Consider the following 22619-nt stretch of genomic DNA (forward strand, 5'->3'; position numbering starts at 1 on the left):
AGAGCAATTTCATATCATGTGATAAACAAGCCATACCAATGCCCCCATAAAGGTTGTGACAAAAAAAGAAAAGAAAAGAAAAGCGCAACCCATAATTTAGACAAGCAGTTGTGCCAGATTCATTGGACTTCACAACACTTTTAAAGAGTGGTTTTACGTGTAATCTTTGAATGTCCTTTGATAAGTGGTAAATGAGATGTTAGAAGACCAATGTACATTGTGTATACCTGTACATCATTCGGAGAGGACTTTTTTGACACATAAAAATACTGTATGAAAACATGATGCTCTTTCCCCTTTTCAATTTATGAAAAGTAGCATTATTTATTAAAAAACAAGGACATATTTTCAATATTTTTTTCTATGAACTTCCATAAAAATCAAAGAATTGGATGATACAGAGAATCCCTGAAGAATACTTAGATTGGGCTACATAAATTACAAGTCCTGTAAATCCTCAAAGAGGCGAAAGTTTAAAAAAGTTTGTATCTCGGGTTAAGTGTATGTTGTTTAGCACCAGAGGTGTTTTTGTATGCAAATCTTAAATGCACTGTGACATAATGTTTACTAAAAGCATTTAAAATGTCACTTTGGAGAGGATACCTCTTCTCAAAGAGGACATATTATTGACATTCACAAAAATTGCACTCCAGATACTACGTATAGAATGGGTGCAAATGTGGCTCTTCATTAAATCTGCTGTGTAAAAAGTGTCAGTAAAAAGTGATGCTTATGACTTTCTTGATTATCAGTATTGCATCATATTACAAATTAAACCCTATCGTGGTAAAACATGTTCACATAGTGTAAATTTACATTGTATGGTGTGTTCCAAGCATGATGTGACAAGGTTGATTAGCCGTATCTGACTTCTCTTATACTTTTTGAAATCCAAACAGTTTTTTACATGAACAAGTAACTTGTACTACTCTTGATATCAATTATTTGAGATGCCTGCATGAACAAGTAAAAGGTGAAAGCATTTTTGTTTCATTATCTAGGCATTAACATTCATTTTTTGTGTGTATATTGTATGTGATAAAAGCATTCTTTATTATGTCTAATTAGTAAGTCTTTGAATTAAATCAGCATGTACTACAAATAAGAATAATCAAACAGGTCTAAAATCCAAAATGTTTTGGACCAGTTTCCACAGAATAACATTTTCCTTCTAATAGTTTTATGGTTGTTAAGGCAGAAGGGCTCCTAATGCACTATGAGGGCAGAATTCTCAATTCAAGTTGTTTGCAATGTGAAATAATGTAACCTATTACAGGAGCTTTTGTTTCAGATTTTACATCGCATGGATCATACTCAGTACATTTTCGTTTTTTGGGAGCACACTACATTGTGCTGCAATGCAGAGTATTCTGCATTTATACAACTGTACATGTGGAGTTTATTTATGATCCATCTGTTTTGTTGGGGGGGGGGGGATAGGGTAATTAAACCATAACCACTGTAATGTGTTTTCTGTGTGCTTGTGCATAAATCTTGGTGACTGTGTGTTTTCATTCATTTTTCTTGTTCATATTCCATTCATATGGTGAATGTGTCAAAGTAATTGTCCTCTCCGAAATAATTGATTCTGTGAATATAAATGTCTGTACAGCGAACCGAAGGACTCTGGTTATGTTCAGTGTGTGATGAACATCATTAAATATATATGTACTAATAGAAAACAAAGAATGCTGAATGTTCCTCACTTCTTCTTTTTTTATTTGCAGTTTCATCAATGGGAGTTTGAAATGATATTATAAGTCAAAGGGGCATTTTCATTCAAAAGCATTCATATTATGAAATATGGGGGCAATATGATTGCAAAATGTTTTCAATAAATCATAACTCACTTTTTAGTAACATTTTGTAAGTTTGTTACCTTTAATTCTCATTGTCATTGATGTGCAACTACCATTCGGAGAGGACATTTTTTGTTTGACATGAGTTAAATAAATGAAGAAAAGCATATGAATAAGTCTTGATACATGTAAATGATAGACAACTATTAGCACTGATAATAACATAACTAGGATTTAAAACGTACATATTCCTGTGGAGTACTGAACAAATATGTCATTTTTCGGAGAGGACGCTTTTGGACGGAATTGAAACCATCAAAATTCAAATGTGCACTGCCTGAAAATTAAATGAGTTTGGGTTACACAAATACCCTGTATGTGTAGGGTATGAGTGAGACTTTGCAGAGGGTATGTAATTGTTTGAATTCTGAAGTCTTCAAAAAAGTTATTAAACTGTTTTCGGAGAGGACATTTTTGGACGGAATATGCATATTAACCATGCTTCAAACCCCAATTTTTTAATTGCGTCCTAGATATCATGACACACACAGTTTTTAATATCCACATTTCATTTGTTCATTCTGATATCGTATTTCTGTGTTATGGTCATTGGTTTCATAGATGTACATTCTCAAATTTTGAAAAAATCAAATGAGACTGTAAAAACTGCCCAAATTGGCTCATTTTGACATATTTTGAAAATTTTGTAAGCTTTATCAAATTTTTTTTTCGCTGTTTAAGGTTGAGGTAACTAGGCCTAATAACATGCCATACCAGATTTTGTATTAATGTTCACTGTTTTTTCGCTGGACGCTGATAATGTCCAAATCTGAAGTGCGTACCCTGATTGTAAAACAACCCATATGAATAATACTACTACTAGGCCTAGGCCCTAATAAAGTAGATCTAGATCTAGGCCTATATCTAACCTGTTACAGGGTGCCTAGTGTAAAGTTAGTGTTAGTTATACTAGATCTACTAACGTTAGTGATCAGCAGTGCCAGTAGAAACTACTCAGTAGGCCTAACGTTAGAATAGCCACTAGCTAACTGTTAAGCCCTAACGTGTTAGGCTCCCTAAACACTCTACAGACTAGGTTCTACAGACCAAAACAACAATACGTCACGTAAAATGCTATTGACCAATTAGAGTCTACAATGATTGAAATATATCAGAGCAATTTTATGCCGTAGGCCTAATTAGTTTAGCGTAGGTCCTAGATCTTTTAGTCTAGATCTAGCCTAGCCCTATTTGGATTATTTATAACTAGGGCCTAGCCCTATTTGGATTATAACTAGGGCCTGGCCCTACTGTACTAACGTTCGTTAGTTAACCTACTTAGAGTTAGACTCTCAGAGAGCTCTCTAGACTAGAACTCTTAGTCTTATTTAGGCCTGGGCCTAGGCGTCTAGCGTTACTGCCTTAGGACCTACTGGCCCAGAAATAGCCTAGACAGAAGGCCTAGAGCCTCTTCTAGTTCTATAACGTTAAGTATGAAATTAAAAATCTAAAAATTCTTAAATCTTAGGTAGGCCTAGCCTAGATCTATTTGCATTCACGTCGTCAGATGAGGCCTTGATTGTCAGTTTTATGTTCATGTTCACACGTCCCACTCAGTCGACGGCGTGTCAACTTCGCATATTCCGCTCGAACGCACTCATCCGCTTAAACCGATCAATAACACCATAACAGAGGTCTAGCCTACTCTACGTATAAAGCTAACATTAGGCCTACTGTTAGATTGGAAAAACAAAATTCTTTCACAAAGCATGACTACGACTAGGCCTATGACGTTCTACCTAAGTTCGTGTCTCAGTCTAACGTGGCACACATGCCAGGGGGTTTTCACCATGGGCATGGCAAATAAAGATTTAAAACCTGGATAGTATTAATTAGGAATGTTGGGATTTGCTATCAAGTATCACTCAGGTCAGATATGCTCTGCTTCCTTATTGGCCGGCAGTAACCGCTAGCTTGTTTCAATGTTACGCCTAGCGTTAGCCTAATTGTCTGAAAAAGCCACAGATGCCCACATGGTTGGAAACAGCTTTTGCTGGGTAGGCCTATAGGCCTAGATCTGTGGCATTTTTTTATTACGGCCCATGGCATCATTTATTGTCTCATTTGAATTAATACGTTACCTAACGTTAGGTCACCCGGCTAAAATCGCCTAATCCCGCAGTAGGCCTAGGCCTACAATGAAAGCTTTTCTCGAGCTTTTGTTCCTTGTACATACAGCTTGAATTCTAATGTGTTGACTATCAAGCGCTGTTCCCAACTAACGTTAGGTAGAAGTCTCCAAATTTGTGCATAAATTTTAAGTTTCTTTCTCTCATATGGTTTCAAACTGCGACCAGCCCCAACACGCAGTGTACACAGTAGGTTTTAGACTAAGTGTGTAGGCCCTAAACGGAGCGTCCCGGGGTTAGCCTTACAGTAATGTAGCAACTTGTCATGAAAAAAAAAATGAATAGAAATGGATTTGTCATACAATTTACATCAAAGCAAAGCTGGCATTCCTCTTCAACTCTGCCCACTAGCGAATAATGACCAGCGTAACAGAAATTTGTAACTAGATTTTACTATGTTAGAAGTATTAAAGTAAGAAGCTCTAGACTTCTCTATATCAATAAGAGTTCTAACATTAGCGTAGAAAGTTATTGGTAGACCTCTCACTGTAGGCCCTAGGCCTAGACCCTTACGTAGGACGGTTACAATGTGGTGTGTTAGGCCTAACCGGTTAGGCCCTAGATAGAAAGTGTTACTTACTGTTGTTAGATCCGCCACTGACTGGCTAACGTTATAGTCGTTAGTAAAACTAACTAGTAACAGTAACGTTAGGACCTACCGGTAGATCTAACAGTAACACTTAAAACATTACGATGATATTTTTAAATGTTTTTGTGCCAGCTACGCTAGCCTAAGGATGTACCAGTTAGCTCTATTATTATGCAACCTTTATTCTATATTCAACTTACCTGTCTTTAATCTTGAAAGCCTTTGCCGCGATAGTTCCAAAAGCATTTTCCCCCTTGAAGTGGGTACGGACGGTCCTGGTAAAAAGGACGCCATTTTGCCGCCTATAAATAGCACTCGCTGCAGCTCACTATTAGCTAGCTGAGCGCGCCACATTCACCTACATTTAGTGCGCGCGCTCGCGCGTCCATTTCTCTTGCAATCAGCGTGTTTCTACAGAGAATCCGATAGACCTAGCATTTGCAAGCGCGTAATCAAACAGTGCGCTAACGCAGAACCGGGTTGTTTCTACAGAAAGCGCATAATCGGATTGAATCCGATTCTCCACCTGAATGCAGGTGTGACCGGATGTCTGGAAAGTTGGCTGGTGCATTGTGGGCCCTAGCCCGGGTCAAGCATCTACTGATGATGCGGATGCGATCACCGATTGAACGAAACTGAGCACAGGGCTAGGGCCTGCCGGCCCTGGGCCGGCCCGGCGCCGGCCTAGTGTGGGTACAAGTACAACATACTTACAAGTTACAACCGGCTGCTGGACGAATTTGTTTTCATCTAACTTAACGTTAGGGCTTCTACTCTAACGTTAGCTCTTCACAGCGTTTATATGGATTAGAAACTAGTTTTCTACCAATTCTTTGGTTCGTCAATTTTTCACGGATTTTAAGATTGGATTTTTGTAACTGGATTATCACATGTGACGAGACAAAATCAGTTCACAGAGACACAGCTTCTGTCGCGTCTGAGTTCTGTAAGTTCTATCTAGATTCTAACGAGGCACCTAGTTCTAACAAGTTAGAGTAGGCCTAGAAGTAGTTTTCTAGAACCTCTACTCAACAGTTGGGCTAGGCCCTACGTTAGGCATATTTCTAGTCGCTAACATTCAACGTTAACAAGTTCAGATAAAAAATTATTTTAGATTAGGGCCTACACGTTTTAGGTGTAACGTTGGATAGATCTATCTAACAATTGTTAGATGATCCCATAAATAGGCCATAGCGCCTAACTTAGAGTCGTTAGGTCTACTGCGACTGGATACTAGATATCTAACACGTTAACTTGTTAGCTCTAATGTTACTTCTACTTGTTAGACTAGAGTCTTTCTATTCATGTTACTAGTTAGTGATTTCCACATAACATTACTTGTCATTAGGCCTAACGTTAGATTCTAACGTAAGGCCTACGAGTAGGCCTACGTACTTTTACTATTACTAACGATAAAGGGGCCCTGAAATCCAATTTTATTTGAAAACATCACTTTTACCGTGAAACAAATATCTCCATTGTTACAAGGGGGTTCTAAGAAACATTCCATAGGCTCTAGCTTAGGCCTACTGTAAAACGGGGTGAATAGGGACAAATTTAAAGTTATTATGATTGTATTTTTTTTTTCATGCAGCCCAGAGACTCAATCTTATGTGGGGATTTTATGTCCACCTAAAATACCTTTAATTTGGTATTGTGAAAAAAAAATAAATATTTGGGGAAAAAGTATGTTTTTTGATAAAATGATGCTGTCCCTATTGACCCCAAATTTGGGGTCAACAGGGACAACACTATTTTTGTTCCAAAAAAAGCTGTTTGGAGGTATTTTTTTTTTTCAATCCATCCAATGAATTGGATTAAGGGAACAACTACAGAGTTTAAAAATTATATACAAACATTTAAGAGCAATCTATTCCATTGATAAATCAATCTTTAACAAAAATTGCAACAGCCCAACAATATGAGCTGATATAAAAAAATGTGACCCATCAGGTCAAAGGTTAAGATTTAAAAGTAGGTCAAAACTTTACTTATCCATTGAATTGCACTCAAATATTAACCCACTTCTTCTTGTAGTGGCAAATCATGATGTACAATCTTATTCATACACTCTAAATTCAGTGTAACTTGACTCTTATGATGTCGGGGATATTTTGGGAGTTCTTACAGCAATTATAAGCTGGCACCTATAGTATGGGTCTGACCCAAACAGATGTGTTATTGGCATTAAAACATGCAGAAGACAGAGAAAAGGGTCATGAAATACAAGTGGAAAAGTCCTAGCCTGTCTTAGGCAGTGAAAAAAATTCCCAAGAGGGTGGGTGGGGCCGGGGTTCCCAGACCCTTCCTCCCCAAGTTAGGGTTACGACAGCAAAGTTCACTCTCATCTACATACAAAAGTGAAGCCACATATCCAAAGATCTTATTGCTCTCTTGTCAAGAGATTTAGAATAAAAATTCACACTTTTGGAAATAGCTGGACATAACAAACATTTCAGAGCAATTTATGACATTGTAATAGTTAATCACACAGAAAATTTAAAGGGCCAATCAAACGACACCATGGTGTCCCTATTCACCCCAGTCTAACTGATTTTTTGCCCAAGAGAAGAAAAAATGTGCTGTCACAAATTCCTGTAGGAATAATTATTTCATATTTAAAGGTGTGTTGTAGGACCTAATAGGCTAGATTCATGAACATTTTCAGCGAATTTCATTAATCAATGGCCACAGGAGCAGAAAAGTTTTGACCGCCCTGATTTTTTTGTGATTTTTTTGAAAACTTTTTATTTGGACCTCCTGTACCCTTTAAAAAATTTTTCACATCAGGAGGACCACTTTCTGGACACTGTTGGATGGTCCTTCCGTCCTGTGATAAAAGTAAGAAAAAAAGTTCAAGCAAATATGAAACATGCACATTCAAAAAACTTTTCTCGGTTTTGTCCCTATTCACCTCGCCGTCCCTATTCACCCCGTTTTACGGTACTACTTTTTAACATTTTTTTTTTCTTCTATTTTTCTTGAGATTACTTGGGAACGCCCACAAAAAAAAATCCTTCAAAACTAACATGTTAATCAATTGTTTTAACGTTAACGTTAACAGTTAGAACAAGATCCAGTCCAAGTATTATTCTGATATAAATATTCTTGAGATGACATCACCTGTCAATCATTGCTGAAGTAGTTTTTTCTACAGAAAATGAGAAATGTTTAACAAAAGACATTTGGAATGCACCTTCCTTTCGACTCAGCATAACTTAGATTAGAAGTTGCATGTTTCTATCATATATCATTGGGACTAACAAAAAACATGGCGAGGGAAGGTGTAACTGTTATTCTAAATCTAATGTATTTTGTTAAATATTTCAGTACTTTAGTCTTTACCAATGACTGACAGATGAGGTCATCTCTAGAATAATATTGATTAGAAATGTCTTAAAGTAGATCTAGCTGTTAGCCCGTTAGAACTAACATGTAAGTTTGAAATGTGTGTGTGTGTGTGTTTTTTTGTGGGCGTTGCCAAGTAGAACTCTAGAGTCTAATCTGAAGAATAAAAAAGAAAAAGTCGTTAAAAATAAATGGAATGTTTATAACGATAGAATATTCGTTTCACCAATAAAGTGATGTTGAGAACTTGAGGGTATTTTAAATCAACACAAATCAACATGCATTTGAATTTCAGGGCCCCTTTAAATTAGGCCCTAGACCTAGAGAACCACTCTAACTTAACAAATTAAAATGTTCAGTAGTCTAACTGTTAAGAGTATTAAACACAAACGGCCTAACGTTACAACTAAACTAAGAATCGACTGTGTGTCATTGGATAACGTTAGAACAAAGGCCTAACGTTATGGCTAACGTTAACTGTTAACTGTGTTAGACCTCTTTCTTCGGGCAGGTAGGATTTAATTCAGGTAGAAACTCGGGTCTATGGAACATCTACTACACTAGAACTGTAACGTTAACGTTAGTTATATTCCAAGTCAACGTTAGATTTTAGAATAGAAGTAGCTGTTGCTAGGATGCCTCACAAAACAGTAAACGGTTATCGTTAGATAGCGTTGATTTTAAAGTCTGTTAGTTAGGCACCCTGCCTCTAAATCTAACGTTAACTAGACATCTAACGTTACACCCCAAGTGGACTCACTTTTTCCGTTATTGGATTGACAAAATGTGCTTTAAATGTTTCGATAAATCAATGTTTTAATTTCCTTTCATTTTCGGACTAACGAAACGTCGTATTTTTATAGGCCCTACCAAGATCCATATTTGATTCTTTGTCGGATTAACAAACTATAAAAGACCCTAGTAACGAACCTCTAGAATAATGACAAAAAGTTCGTAAAACAAACCTTAACACTAGTTTGCTAGTGCTAGACTTGATTAGAGTTTGTCTTTTCCGAACTAAAAAGTATTACTAATTAGGCCTAGAATATCTATTTAGACCCCAATGTGCATCTCACACGTATTGTTAGCGCTAGTCAGTATTGTCAATAATAGAATGTAACAAGTTAGTCGTACTCGTACTAAGTCGTAGAACTAGCGATAGGTTCTAGACTGAGTAGACCTAGTCTAGTAGATCTAGCTCGAATCTAACGTTAACTGTTACTAGTGTTAGTTGCCTTGGTTTTAAAATCACAGCGCAACGGTGTTAAAATAACACACCTGCCCCTGTTCGTGTGTCTTTTCTTTAGGCCTATGCTAAAATTCAGAGTATTTTCTTTACAAGTTTGTCAAATCTGAGGCAAATTGTGACTAGTAACGTTAGAACCTGATACTCGGCCGTGTTGGAGACACCCAACTGACGTTAGATAATAGCTGCAGCATGCATGCAAAACATAAAAGTCATGGCCACATTACCGTACACGTGTGTGTCAAAAACTGGTGATTGTCTTCCGGGTCAGTATCGGATTACTGAACCTGGCGTGTTTCTACAGCGCTGACACTGGAAACTGCCCCGGAAAGAACTACCTCATTAGACGGTTAAGTTAAGCGGAATCGGTATCGGAATCTGCATCGGAAAGAAACCGTTACTGGTGTGTTTCTACAGCCCCCTCTATCGGATACAATCCGATAGACCCGGAATTTGGGGTTCTGTAGAAACACGCTGAATGAATACAGTCAAGCGCAGTCCCGTCCGGGGAGAATTTAGAGAAAAATTTTAATGGGTACAGTCTGCAAATCTGGAGCTGGTCAAACTCGAACAGCGATGATTTAAAAAAAAAAAAAATCAATTAAGAAAGCGAAAAGGTTTATCTTTATAATATTTACTGACAATGGGCTAACTAACGGTTACATGAAAACGAAGGACCGTTTTACCATCAAATCTGAAGGAAAATACCAAAAAGTACCCAGATACCGGAAATTAAATCTCTATAACAAGACATGAATGTATCTAAAGATATACCTTTTTGCCTGATCATACTAAGCAATATACCTCATGATTAATTTGGCAAAAGGGTGTATCTAAAGATACACATTTCTGCCTAATCATACTTGTAGCAATATGTGTCATGATTCATCTGACAGATGGGTGTATCTAAAGATACACCTTTCTGCCTAATCATACTTAGCAACTATAATTCGTGATTCATTTGGCAGATGGGTGTATCTAAAGATACACCTTTCTGCCTAATCATACTTAGCAACTACAATTCGTGATTCATTTGGCAGACGGATGTATGTAAAGATACACCTTTCTGCCTAATCATACTTAGCAACTACAATTCGTGATTCATTTGGCAGACGGGTGTATCTAAAGATACACCTATCTGTCAAATCTTTACACGCTCCCCAGCGTGCACGGCTAGAGTGTATCTAGAGATACATCCTTTTGCCAAATTATGTAGTTCTCTATCCAGGTACGTCAAGGGTGTATGTCCAGATACACCTTTTTGCCGAATCACAAGCAGGAAATCTGATAAAATGATACAGAGATAGCCCCAAATATCTCAGAAACAAAGGCTCGATGACTTACGAAAGTTGGTCACATGAAAATTTCGGCATCGAAAACCCCCCAAATGGTGAAAACAAAAAACATGATATTTTTCAGACATACACCTTTTTGCCAAATCACGACAGAGGGGTCAAAGGTCAAGGTCAACTCCTCAAAATTTTACTATTTCCCTCATATACTAGTATATGCAATGCTTGTATTATTAGTTTCAAAACTTAATACATGCATTACCTAATGGAGATTCTTCGGGAAATTTCCACCCAGAAGGTCAAAAACACACACACACACACACACACACACACACACACACATCTATTTTGTACCATCATCACACTCTTTCTTCATACCATGGAAATTACTCAATGCATAAACTTCCCTAAAATTCCCCAAATATGTGTACCTGCACTCTTAGAAAATTATAGCAAACCCAGTTCAAGACATTTCTGACAAACATGTCATTTCAATATTTGGCAGTTATGTGAAACCGTCATGGATCACACATTGTGAAGACATTGTACTATACGCCTATTGGGAGAATCATGCATTATGGCGGAGGCATCAGTCGCCATAGCGACATTTCTAGTCTTTCATTGTGTTATCGATCCTTTGATACACCCTCTGAGACAACTCACCTGCAGAGTGTTACATCAGTGATCATACCTCACTTGTGTTGTCAGTGTACATCAAGCTATCAGAATGTGTCCATATAAACGTGTGTGTGTGTGTGTGTGTGCGTGTTTGTCATTTGCACTTGAGTTATGCTAGCATCAAAAGCTTAGGCCCCAAGCAACCTTCTACACTTTACCTCCATGAGATCTCAAGATATGTAACTGACACATTCTTATGTTTTCCTATAATTAGCTAAAAAGAGAATAACGAGGAAATATGCGCTTTGCTATGTGCAAACTGATCGGATGTCTCTACACCTGAAAAGGAAACATGGAGACCTCAGCGAACAGGAAAGGAAAGATGTCAGACAAAAGATGATAGAGAGGTATGAAACTTCAAGCATGCATTGTGAGTTTAAGAATATTTCGTGAAAGCTTTAAAGCACACAAACAGAGCACCATCATTACATGTCCAAATGCCATATTTTTTTTTCAGTCCATAAACTCTAAAAAATTCATAATGTGTTAGTGTATTAGAAAAAATTCTGAACAAGTAAATGAAGTACAACTTAAGTCGTATAATCATAGGTCATTATATCAAACCATATCCACACGGCACCCTGCTTATGGCTTTGCTGGTTTTTTTTTTTCATAATATTCCCCCCCCCCCCGATCTGTGGTGTAATGTCATGAGTGAAACATTAAAACTATAATTACATTTATGTGAATGTACATGTATTAACAGAGTGTAGGTCAACTACTCTGCTAAGCCTTGCAGGCCATGTAGCTCTCACTTTGATTGGAATGAAAGTGATTGTTGTGTATTATTTGTGTTTAATAACTATTTTTGAGTATTGGGTAGCTGCGTATATTAAGCATCGAGTTTCCCATATGGGGGCACTGTGGCATGGTGGATAAGACTCCCGACTCCCGATCGGAGGACCCGGGTTCGAATCCCGCCCAGTGCTTGCGTCCTCAATTGGACAAGATGTTTTTACCCACCATGTCCCTCTCGACCCAGGTGTATGAATGGGCACCTGACAATGCTAGGGTAATGATAATGGCAGGGCCCTCTGGCAGAGCAGTGGCAACACTGAAGAGGCTACACTGGATACATAAGACATTATCATTATTATTATTATTATTATTATTATTATTATTATCATTATTATTATTATTATTATTATTATTATTATTATTATTATTATTATTATTATCATTATTGTTATTATTATCATATCCGGCCAAATCCCTAATTTAGATGACCAGCAACGGTCCTAACATGTACGGATAGGAGAGGTACCTGACTGTACTATGTACAGGTTAATACAGTACAATAGTCTCATACCCTTGATGTGCATTCATTATAAATGTTTGCTTTCAGCGCACCTATCACTAAGAAGATGGAGCCCCCACAGCTGAAGAAATGCCCTTACTGTGGAGCTCTGGTGCAAAGAATTGACTGCCACGTGGCCCGTAAGCACAAGATTCCCCGGAGATCAAGCGAGATGGAGGCATTCATGAAGTCGTTTAAGTCGGCAGACCGCAAAAAAGGTAAAATTTCTAGTGGTAGTGTTGTGAACTAAATTGGTAAAGAGCCTATCTCCCTAGAGGAGATGCTATCACGACTCATACGACTCAAAATACTAAAAAATGGCCTGTGCTGGTGCTCTCGCCAGTGTCTGCCCTGTTTATGTGAACAGTAACCGTTGATGATGTGATCCAGATCACAGTGCTTTCCCACTTGGGACGACGGACTGTCTTTCACATGCACTCCCATAACCCCAAGATATTAATGTCCTGAAGCAACCCAGAGGAAATTATATCTTTCAAATTCATGAAATTCTTCCGTTTAGATGTTTTCATTGCAACTTATTGACACATTATATACAGTGTATTCTTTAAATTTTGATTTGTCAGGAGGAAATAGCTTAGAAACACTACAAACACTGCATGTGACCTTTACATCAGAAGTTCAATCAGATATCACCTTTGGTATAACAATAGAAAAAAAAAAGACATGTACATGTACTGTATACATATACATATATAACGTGGCTCACAGACTATACCCAGTTTGCAATTAATAATAAAAATAAGGAAAGTTGAACCACAAAGAATGAACAAAACAGCAGATGAGTAGAATTCCAAAGCCAATCATGTTTCTAAACATTCAGTTGCAAGAAGAGCAACATGAGTGAATTTACTTTGGTACAATGTTGTGAACAATACACAGTTGAATAGTTTCTCAATTACTTACAGCATTTTCAAATATTCACATACCTTAAAAGAATGTTTTGTATGTATCAAAGTTTTCACTTTCAATTTGTTTTCATATTTCTTGGTGAAAAATACATCAAATATAACAAGATGAAATAATACATGATATCCCGGCAGCGATTTAAGCTGCATAATAGAATACAGGATAGTGGTCAATCTAAGAAAGTCGGAATCTGAGAATAGTAATGGTAATGATAGTGGCTACTTGTATAGCGCACAGGTCCACCTTACAGTGCTCCCAAATAGCTAAATAGATGCTAGAGAAATATGACTGAACCTACTTGAAAGCATGCTTGTTGAGTGTAGGTCCCTGTATCAAAATGGAGTGTAAAGATTAATTTGAGAATCATGAGTACAACAAATGGACAAAACATTAAAAAGAAAGAAGATAAAAACACTTTAAGATTGTACATGTTGGCCCGAAAAGAACGGAACACCGAAGATCTTTAATTACTGCAATATTGTTGCAAATATTTTGTGTACCATTGGAAAGGCCATTTTTTTTTTCCAATAGAATGACACCAAGTTCTATAATTTTGGTTCATGTGTTAGGATTTTAAAACCATTTTTGTCAACCCTTGCAATTTTCAAAATGTGATCATTCTGTACTCTCAGAGATACCGCAACCAGCGAGAATTCGGCTTGCCATAGAACAAGCAGCATTCACAATTATATTTACAATGACATTCACAATGGTAACGGACAATAACAATTACACATTCCGCCCCACATTTCACACATTGTGAACGCTACTGGTTCTATGGCAAGCCGGATTCTCGCTGCTTTCGGTATCTCTGAGAGTGCAAAATGATCACATTTTGAAAGTGGCAAAGGCTGACAAAAATGGTCCTAAGATCATAACGCATTAACCAAAATTAAACAATTTGGTGTCATTCTCTTGCAAAAAAGAATGACCTTTCCAATAGTATGAAAAAAATTGACATATTTGCAACGATATTGCTGAAGGGATCTTAGGTGTTCCATTCTTTTTGGGCCATCCTGTAGAGCAAATTCTTCTCTAATGCAGGTTTGGAGGTCGGACAAACCGGTTACATGCTGCAAGCTAATGAACAGTTGTTATTGATCTACAGTAGGGGTCCTATAACATAATGATAATGATACTTATATCAATATTGATATTAATAATACTTCATATTTATTTTAATCTTATTCAATATATTTTCTTTTTGCTGCTGCTTGTTTTCTTTTTTTCTTCAAAGATTTTGTGGTCCCCCTCTTTCACAAATTCATGGATCCACTCTCGTCTTACCTACCACAATACTGACTATTTTGTTAGTTTTTGCACTGCAAATTGCTCTGAAGTGGTTGAAACATGTAAATCGCATGAATGGAAATCTTAGATAAGCACTCACCCGTGATTGGAATATGCAATTGAAGATTTTATCACAATTACAATTTCTTCAATTTATGGATTCATTACAGAAAAACAGATCTCCAACCGCATGAGCAGCCAGAGAACACTGCATGGCCATCTCTGCCGAGCACCCCCAAGTGGATCACCAACGAAGTCATACACCCTTCGACAAACACTGCTCCCAGCAAAGAACCTGGCTTTTCTGGATGAATACATGAAAGCACAGACCTCCCTTTCAAATGTGACGGTGATTGTGCTTTTAAAGGAATCTTTATAAACAATAATGAATATAAAATGCGACACTAGTATTGGCATCAAAATCTGTGAAAGTGCAATTGTGCAGTCATAAGTTTTATTTGAATTAAATTAAACTAAGTCAAATAAATTTGTTGTCCGATTGAAATGGAAATCTGTAGCTCACTAAAATTATAATTAATGTATTCTATTTCACCCATGTCTTAACAGTTACTCATTTTTAGATACACTTCATGAAGTGTATAATGCCTCCGCCACAAAATGGAACTGGAGGCATGATGTTTTTCGGTTGTCCGTCCTTCCGTCCGTCCGTAATCAATTTTGTGGACAGCGTAACTAAAAAAAAAAAAAACATTTGAGGTATCCCAATGAAACTTGGCGTGCATATGCATGTGTGAGCGAAGTTGTACCCATCAAATTTTTTGGTTGCGCATGCTCAAGGTTAAAGGTCAAAGGTCAAGGTCAAATTCTAAAAGATGTCACTATTTTCCCCTTATCTATACAATGCGTGAAGGTATTTTCCTTTAACTTAGTGTACATGTATTACCCAATAAGGATTCTCTAGAGAAGAAAGTTTCGGGTCAAAGGTCAAGTGAAAATGTTAAAATTTCACTTTTTTTCTCCATATCTCGGAAATGGTTCAAGGTATATTCATTAAACTTAGTAGGCCTATAATATGCATGGACTGACTAGCAGTGATTGCCCATCAATTATTTTGGTGCACATGCTCAAGGCAAAAGGTCAAGGTCAAATTCTATGCAATGCCTGAAGGACTTTTTTCTTGAACTTTAGTGTATACAGGTATTACCCAATAGAAATTTTCCTGGAATTTTTGTGTGAATTTTAAGTGAATATGCAATGTTTCATTTCTTCCTTCATATCTTGAAAGTGGAACAAGGCATCATTATGAAACTTTAGTATTTATGCATGTACTGCCTGGCAGTAATTCTCGTGGGAATGTAGGTTCATAGGGTGAAAGGTCAGGTTAGAATGCTTATATTTAACTTTTTATACTGAAATTACACTTTTTCTCCATGCCTTGGAAATCATTCTGTACATCTAGTTATGAAAGTGTCAAAGATCCAGTATGAAGCTTCAAATTCCCAAATACTTGCTCTCTTAGACGATACAGTCATTAATCCAATTAAACCTATTTCAGGTAAAGTGAACACGACACATTTGTGACAAACATCATATTAATATTTTGCTAATTATGTGAAACTGTCATCACACATTGACAAGACGTACTATAGACCTGTTATGAGAAGCATGCATTATGGCGGAGACATACCAGTCGCTATAGCGACATTTCTAGTTTAATTAAAAAAGACCTTTACATTTATTATTTCTAATAAAGGAACAACAATAATCAGGAGGAGGTGGCTTGAGCCCACTTCTTTTCCCCTCCCCCCCCCCCCCCCATCCCCCGGAGAATGTGGAATGTTCAACAGGTCTTGAAAATGAACGTCCTACGTTGCCAATCTATCTTCTTTTGTTTTTGGTGCCAATAAAATTGGTCATTGATTTTATCATTCCTTTTTTCCCCTCACATGTACAGATCAATGAATATGATGAATGCATGGAACTCAGTGATGAACAGCCATCGCTAAATGAGACCCAAGTCGAGCAAGCTGCATCTACGAACCTTGATGTAGCCACATCACAGACTACTAGCAAGACTATTGGACACGGACCATGCCCATTGGACCAGCCCAGCTCTCCATCAACAGATACCCCCGAACAGGAGAAGAAAACTGCAGGATGTATGGGTGAAGAAGCCAACCCAAGAATACAAGATGCTCTCAATTCATTGGAGAAGGAAAATGATCAAGACAGTCTTTTTGGACAATACATTGCTGGAGAACTGAGGCAAATCACTGATCCAAGGGTGAAATTGATTCTGAAGATGGCAATCAACAACAAGATTGCAAAAGCAAGACTTGCCCTCCTGCAGACTGCTGACAATGAGTCGTGAACTTAGTTTGGATTCACTTTAAGTCAGCTAATTCTAAATTGATTTATAGGGTCAGAAACAGCACACTGCTGCTCTCAATTCTGCCAACAATGCTCATCAAATATGGGTCCATGCAAATATCAGTTTTCAACAATATCTAAATTGGCTTGGAACTTTGCATGCTTGAAGCAATTTTCAAACTGAAGCCGAATAACATCCAAAGTATTTGTTTAATTGTCGTTGGTTCATTTATTGAAAATGTGTAATATCAGTAATGATTGTAAATAAATGGGTTGGATTCATTGTTAACATTTCTTTGAGAGGCATTGTATTCTATTGCGTTGGATCCATTAATTCACGAATCGGGTATTCCAATATCAGTTAGTGTAGTCATGGAAATAGGCCATTTATTGCCTTGAATTTACTTTTTTCTTCGCTTAAAGGGGATGGCTAGTAACCGATCAGTGGCAATCAGTGGGAATGCTGAGGGATGATTGTTCCAATCCTTGTGGGATTCATTTAAGAGTACATTATATATCTACTGTTGTGTGAAAATTATTTGCTTCAGAACGGTCTCATATTCAAGTAATGTGCAGCTTAATGCCCCGTCACTGACCAGGCACGCTAACCTGGAAACATTGAATTGAACTGCACATTACTTGAATATGAGACCATTCTGAAGCAAACAATTTTCACACAACAATAGATACAGTGTATATAATGTACTCTTAAATGAATCCCACAAGGATCGGAACAATCATCCTCCAGCATTCCCACTGATTCCCACTGATCAGTTACTAGCCATCCCCTTTAAAGTTTTGAGAAATGTCTGATGACTGAATTAATATGAATCGTCTTGAGATGTAATGTAAAGGAGCGTAGAAGAAATGGAAATGATAAGGAAAAGGAAAAGCTAAGGCAACTCTGAAAGAGAAACAGGTTGATGTTGAGAGGAAAGAGAAAAAGACGCGGAGAGACAGAAGAAGACAGGAAAAGAAGAGGACTGAATGCAGTACAGTAGCTAAAATGATCAGAACTTACACTTGCTGTCGGGCGGAATCTCGGTGGTCTAGTGGAGATGACGCCTGTCCGGAGATCAGGAGGTCGTAGGTTCGAATCCTGCTCGAGTATGTACGCCCATATTTCTTTTTTATCATAGCTACCGCCAAAAACACTGATCGATTCAGTGCTTATTTACGTCGATTTAGGGCAATGTCAATCAGTTGCAATGAACACATCCCTACGGAAGAATTTCATGAATTGGAATGATTATAATCATTGTAACCTAATTGAATACGCAACCTTCTCAAACAGACAAATACACCGTAAGCATCCCCTTACAGGGTTTGTTTCATCTCACTCTACTTAAACTGCACACCGGTCATATCCCTGTCTTTTTTAAAAGCTCCTGCGTAAGTTTCAATGAAAAAAAAAATTAAAGATATGGAACCTCCACTTAATCTTGAAATTAAATTCCCCTATTCGTGACACGCATGAATGCACGCATGATGGCATTAAAGCACGATATCCCTCAAAATCTCACACAGTGACTTTCATGATAACGAAGTACTTAGAATAGTCATAATTTCCATCATGATCTGAGTAACAATTATAATATTGTTATATGGTTATTATTCTTGTTCTTGTTCTTACTGTTATTATTATTATTATTATTATTATTATTATTATTATCATCATCATCATCGTGATTATCATTTTGACTACCAGTACAATGTATCATCATTATCTTTATTATCATTATTGTCATCATCACTGATCCATCATCATCATCATCATCATCGTGATTATCATTTTGACTACCAGTACAATGTATCATCATTATTTTTATTATCATTATTGTCATCATCACTGATCCATCAATGTCATTTCATTAATATTCATCGTTGTCTGTAATTACCTTTACAATTTTTTAGTTCTAAATCCATTCGCTCTTTGGCCACCTCTTGTATAGTATAAGTTCTTCTTCATGCCTTAGTGATCTTTTCAGATAACTAAATGTTGACATCGTCTTCTTCTGTTTCCCTCCCTTTCTTTGCCATGCCTATCTTTAGTTTAATTTCTGTCTATTCCGTCCATGCTTTTGTTCTTGTCCCTGTCATAGTCTTTTTTTTTCTGATTATTTCGCCTGACATCAGGATATCAAAATCTTATACATGAAGTCCTTGACGGATCTTGTTATGCCCTCACCTTCTACAGTAATTCACAAATTTTACAAGCTATGCTTTTCTTGTGGATTCCTCTTTTCCATGTAAAGTTATAAATCAAGATTGTATTGCCTACTTGTTTATTTATCCAAACCAGCGTTAATACCATTATGATACTTGTATTCATGTTTTGTTGAAGATTACGTGATTGAAAGTTCCTTTTGATGTTATGTATTCATGTAAGCGTTATGTATATTACTTTAGGCCTATATGGAAATAAAATCATTTTGAATTGGAATTTGAATTTGAATTATAACAACTATACTTGCGTACCATTGAGAGTCTCAATTGGCCACAGTTTGACCTTGCATTTTGTTTGTAGTTTTGTTGATTGTAGTGATTAATTCCGAAATAGGTAGATACAGTTCGTTATTTCGAAAATCGTTCATCCGAAAATGAAACAAAATTCGTTATTCCGAAGGTTCGTTAATCTCAAAATTAATAAAGGTTCGTCCATCCGAAGGTTAGATATAAATTTGAAACTACAATAAGATTCGTTGTTCAGAAAGTGGGGGGGGGGGGAGGGGAACTTCATTTAATGACAAAATAAGGTGTTGTATCAAAAGACGACGTAGATAGGCTATTACGCAGTAAAAATTGTATAAAGCATGCGCGCACGCACACATAAGTGTATAAACACATACAAACGCACTACACGAGATACATCACACTAACTGTCAAACTTGAATACAATTGTAATTTATATGATGTCATTGCGTTAAAAATCGGCATTCCTCCTCCTATCCTGCCACTCTGCCCCCTCTTCTACATGATCATCAGGATGAGTTATTCTTCGCCACAGATTTTTCAGTTTTCCGCACATCGAACCTTTTTAATTACTTTTGGCATTGGCGAACCTCATATCATTTTCGCATAATACGAACCTCTATTATAGGTATAGCTAATTTGTGTATTTCGAAGTAACTAACCTTATGCTTAACAAGCATGACCCATTCAGGAATAGTCAAATCAGAGTATCTTTTGTCATAATATAGTCCTACATGCACGAGAAACTATATAACCAACATCATGTTAGAGTGCAAAACTAATTTTCGATTAATCAGAAAGATGACAGCATCAAATTCTGATCATTGAAGGCAAAATTGCACATGTAGAATTCTTATGTGCATGCCTGAGAAAATGACAGTTGTGTGAATGATTATAGCCAATTTGATCTCCCAACTCTTGCACCACTCTTGTTCCAACAAATACATAATGGTATTTTTATAATTTCCCAACAATTCATGTTGACAATACTCTCTTATGTCATTTCAGTTTTTAAAATCTGGTTAAGTGAAATGCAAATTATAGATTTTAATCGGGATGTACCACAAATTAGCCAAGAGAAGGCAATTCGAAATTTTGATATCATTATAGCATTAATTACGGGTGCACGTCACGAGTCCGACACCCACGAATTATACAGCCCACGATTCATACTGACCCACGAGTGTTCAAAACTAAGCTAACAAGGCCCACGATGAAAGCTATATACGGAGACATGATGAAGACATGTCCCGAGAAGTTACACTAACAGGTCACTGGTCACTTTTGTTGGGAAACTCTCATACATTGGAACAATAGAACAGTTTGGATACAATTTTACAAGAATTAATTATGGACATACACACACAAAACAACAAGAAGAAAAAAACAAGGAAAGTACGTCAGGTTCACAGTCACCACAATGAAAAAAGAAAAAAAAAATAGTGTACATTTAAAATTCCAGGACTCCATACAATAAAATCAACGAGTAGGACCTGAGGGATCATCTTTCCAAATTCGAAGCTTTTTCCACCGTGTAACGATAATTTCACTAAGCAACCTGACTATAATGACGTCCGATCTCTATTAACGTGAATAGAAGATTGCAGTCTCTTGAAATTATATCCGATTCACAGCTGCAAGATTTGTTGATATACTAGCAAGAATGAATAAGCCTTCCCGCAGACAGATCGTCAAATATTCAACGAACTATTTCAGTTATCATGGTTATGATGAATAGGCAAAGGGCCGCAACTCCCATCAAATCCTCGAAGTTAGCTCATCTTCGATGATCGACAGAATTAAGCCTTTATGAATTCTTAGTGCTCACTCTTTGTGACGGAAATGTGACGTGCATTTCATGCTTACAACATGCAGTGTTCGACAAGCGTAAAAATAATTCTAAGCACCAGATGGATAATTTTAAGAACTTTCTTGTTCAATATCTTGAAGAAATATACAAACTGTGCGATATCATAATCATGGCTAGCCCCTCGATATCGATGTGTTTGTTAGCTTTAAGCTTTTGACCAAAACAAACAACAACAATCCTGAAAACCGAATGAGTACGAAATGGCATGAATTTAATAGTTCACCTTAAAAAACCCCACAAAAACCAGGCATCTTGAATGTACTCACCCTGATGAGTTTTCCTTGTCCCATACCGGAAAATTCGAATGGAAAATTTTTAAAGCTGGAGCTTTCCTTTGAATGCCAAACCCTAATGCATTTGCATTATAGAGTATGGGATGTTTATTTTCTGGTGGACAAAGTTTGTTCAATGGGCAGGACAGCGAAAAAAGCCCTTATCTCCAAACTTTGAACTCCCTGATCGGCTGATAAAGTACTTCCATTGGTGGCACCTGCACGATGGTATATCCGATCATTTATTTTCGTAAGCTTTCAACCAGCCTGGCCTTGTCAAGAGATATGGGTCATAATGATATATAATTGAGAAAATAAAAACAGTAGATGTCCCACGATGCCGGCTGGTGGTAGAAGCTTTCGACCTTAGGCCTTCGTCAGCTTTATATTCTGTTTATATACAAAAATAATGGAATAAAGGTTTTGAGCATAATAAACCATATATGGAGTAATGAACATGATGCATTGAGCATAGCTTAATCATGACTTAACGGCGTCAGAACATATTACTTGGCAACATACTTAGCTATTACAAAATATTTCACAATATATTACTGTATGTAAGTAAATGATAATGGGTATTACAATGAAAAATAATAAACAGAAATAAACATATAATTAAACTTAAATGTATTTACCTGAAGAGTATAATAGGCAGACGCGTGTGTTTCTTGGATTGTATCGTGGGTGTCTGTGGCGGGAGGAGAGCGATCATCCTATGCTTAAAACCTTTATTCCATTTTGTATAAACAGACAATAAATCTGACGAAGACATGAGATCGAAAGATTCTATCACCAGCCGGCATCGTGTGACATCTGACTATCTTAATCATCTCAATTATATAATTCTTCATAAAAAGAAGCGTTCGGTAAGATATCAGCATCATCCAACTATTCACTCTCTCTCTCTCTCTCTCTCTCTCTCTCTCTATATATATATATATATATAAATAAATAAATAAATATATATATATATATATATATATATATATACATAAAACACTCTATTTCCAGCCATA

At 36.9% G+C, this 22619-nt stretch overlaps 1 protein-coding gene across 5 annotated transcripts in view; it reads left to right on the forward strand.

Moving 5' to 3' along the window:
• The window catches only part of LOC140236076 (uncharacterized), a 52327-nt gene extending 34921 nt beyond the window's left edge, over window positions 1–17406 (forward strand). For 3 of the 5 annotated variants that reach the window (XM_072316047.1, XM_072316049.1, XM_072316048.1), the window contains exons 3-6: window positions 11356–11488; window positions 12487–12656; window positions 14826–15004; window positions 16571–17406. In XM_072316047.1, coding sequence (XP_072172148.1) covers window positions 11356–11488; window positions 12487–12656; window positions 14826–15004; window positions 16571–16987 — 899 coding nt within the window. In that variant the 3' untranslated portion in view covers window positions 16988–17406. The remainder of the gene's footprint in view (window positions 1–11355; window positions 11489–12486; window positions 12657–14825; window positions 15005–16570) is intronic. The other 2 variants (XM_072316050.1, XM_072316051.1) reach the window with 2 other exon arrangements.
• The last annotated feature ends 5213 nt before the right edge of the window (window positions 17407–22619 follow it).

The sequence above is a fragment of the Diadema setosum genome, chromosome 12 (assembly GCF_964275005.1).
Source record: "Diadema setosum chromosome 12, eeDiaSeto1, whole genome shotgun sequence".
Taxonomy (NCBI): Eukaryota; Metazoa; Echinodermata; class Echinoidea; order Diadematoida; family Diadematidae; genus Diadema; species Diadema setosum.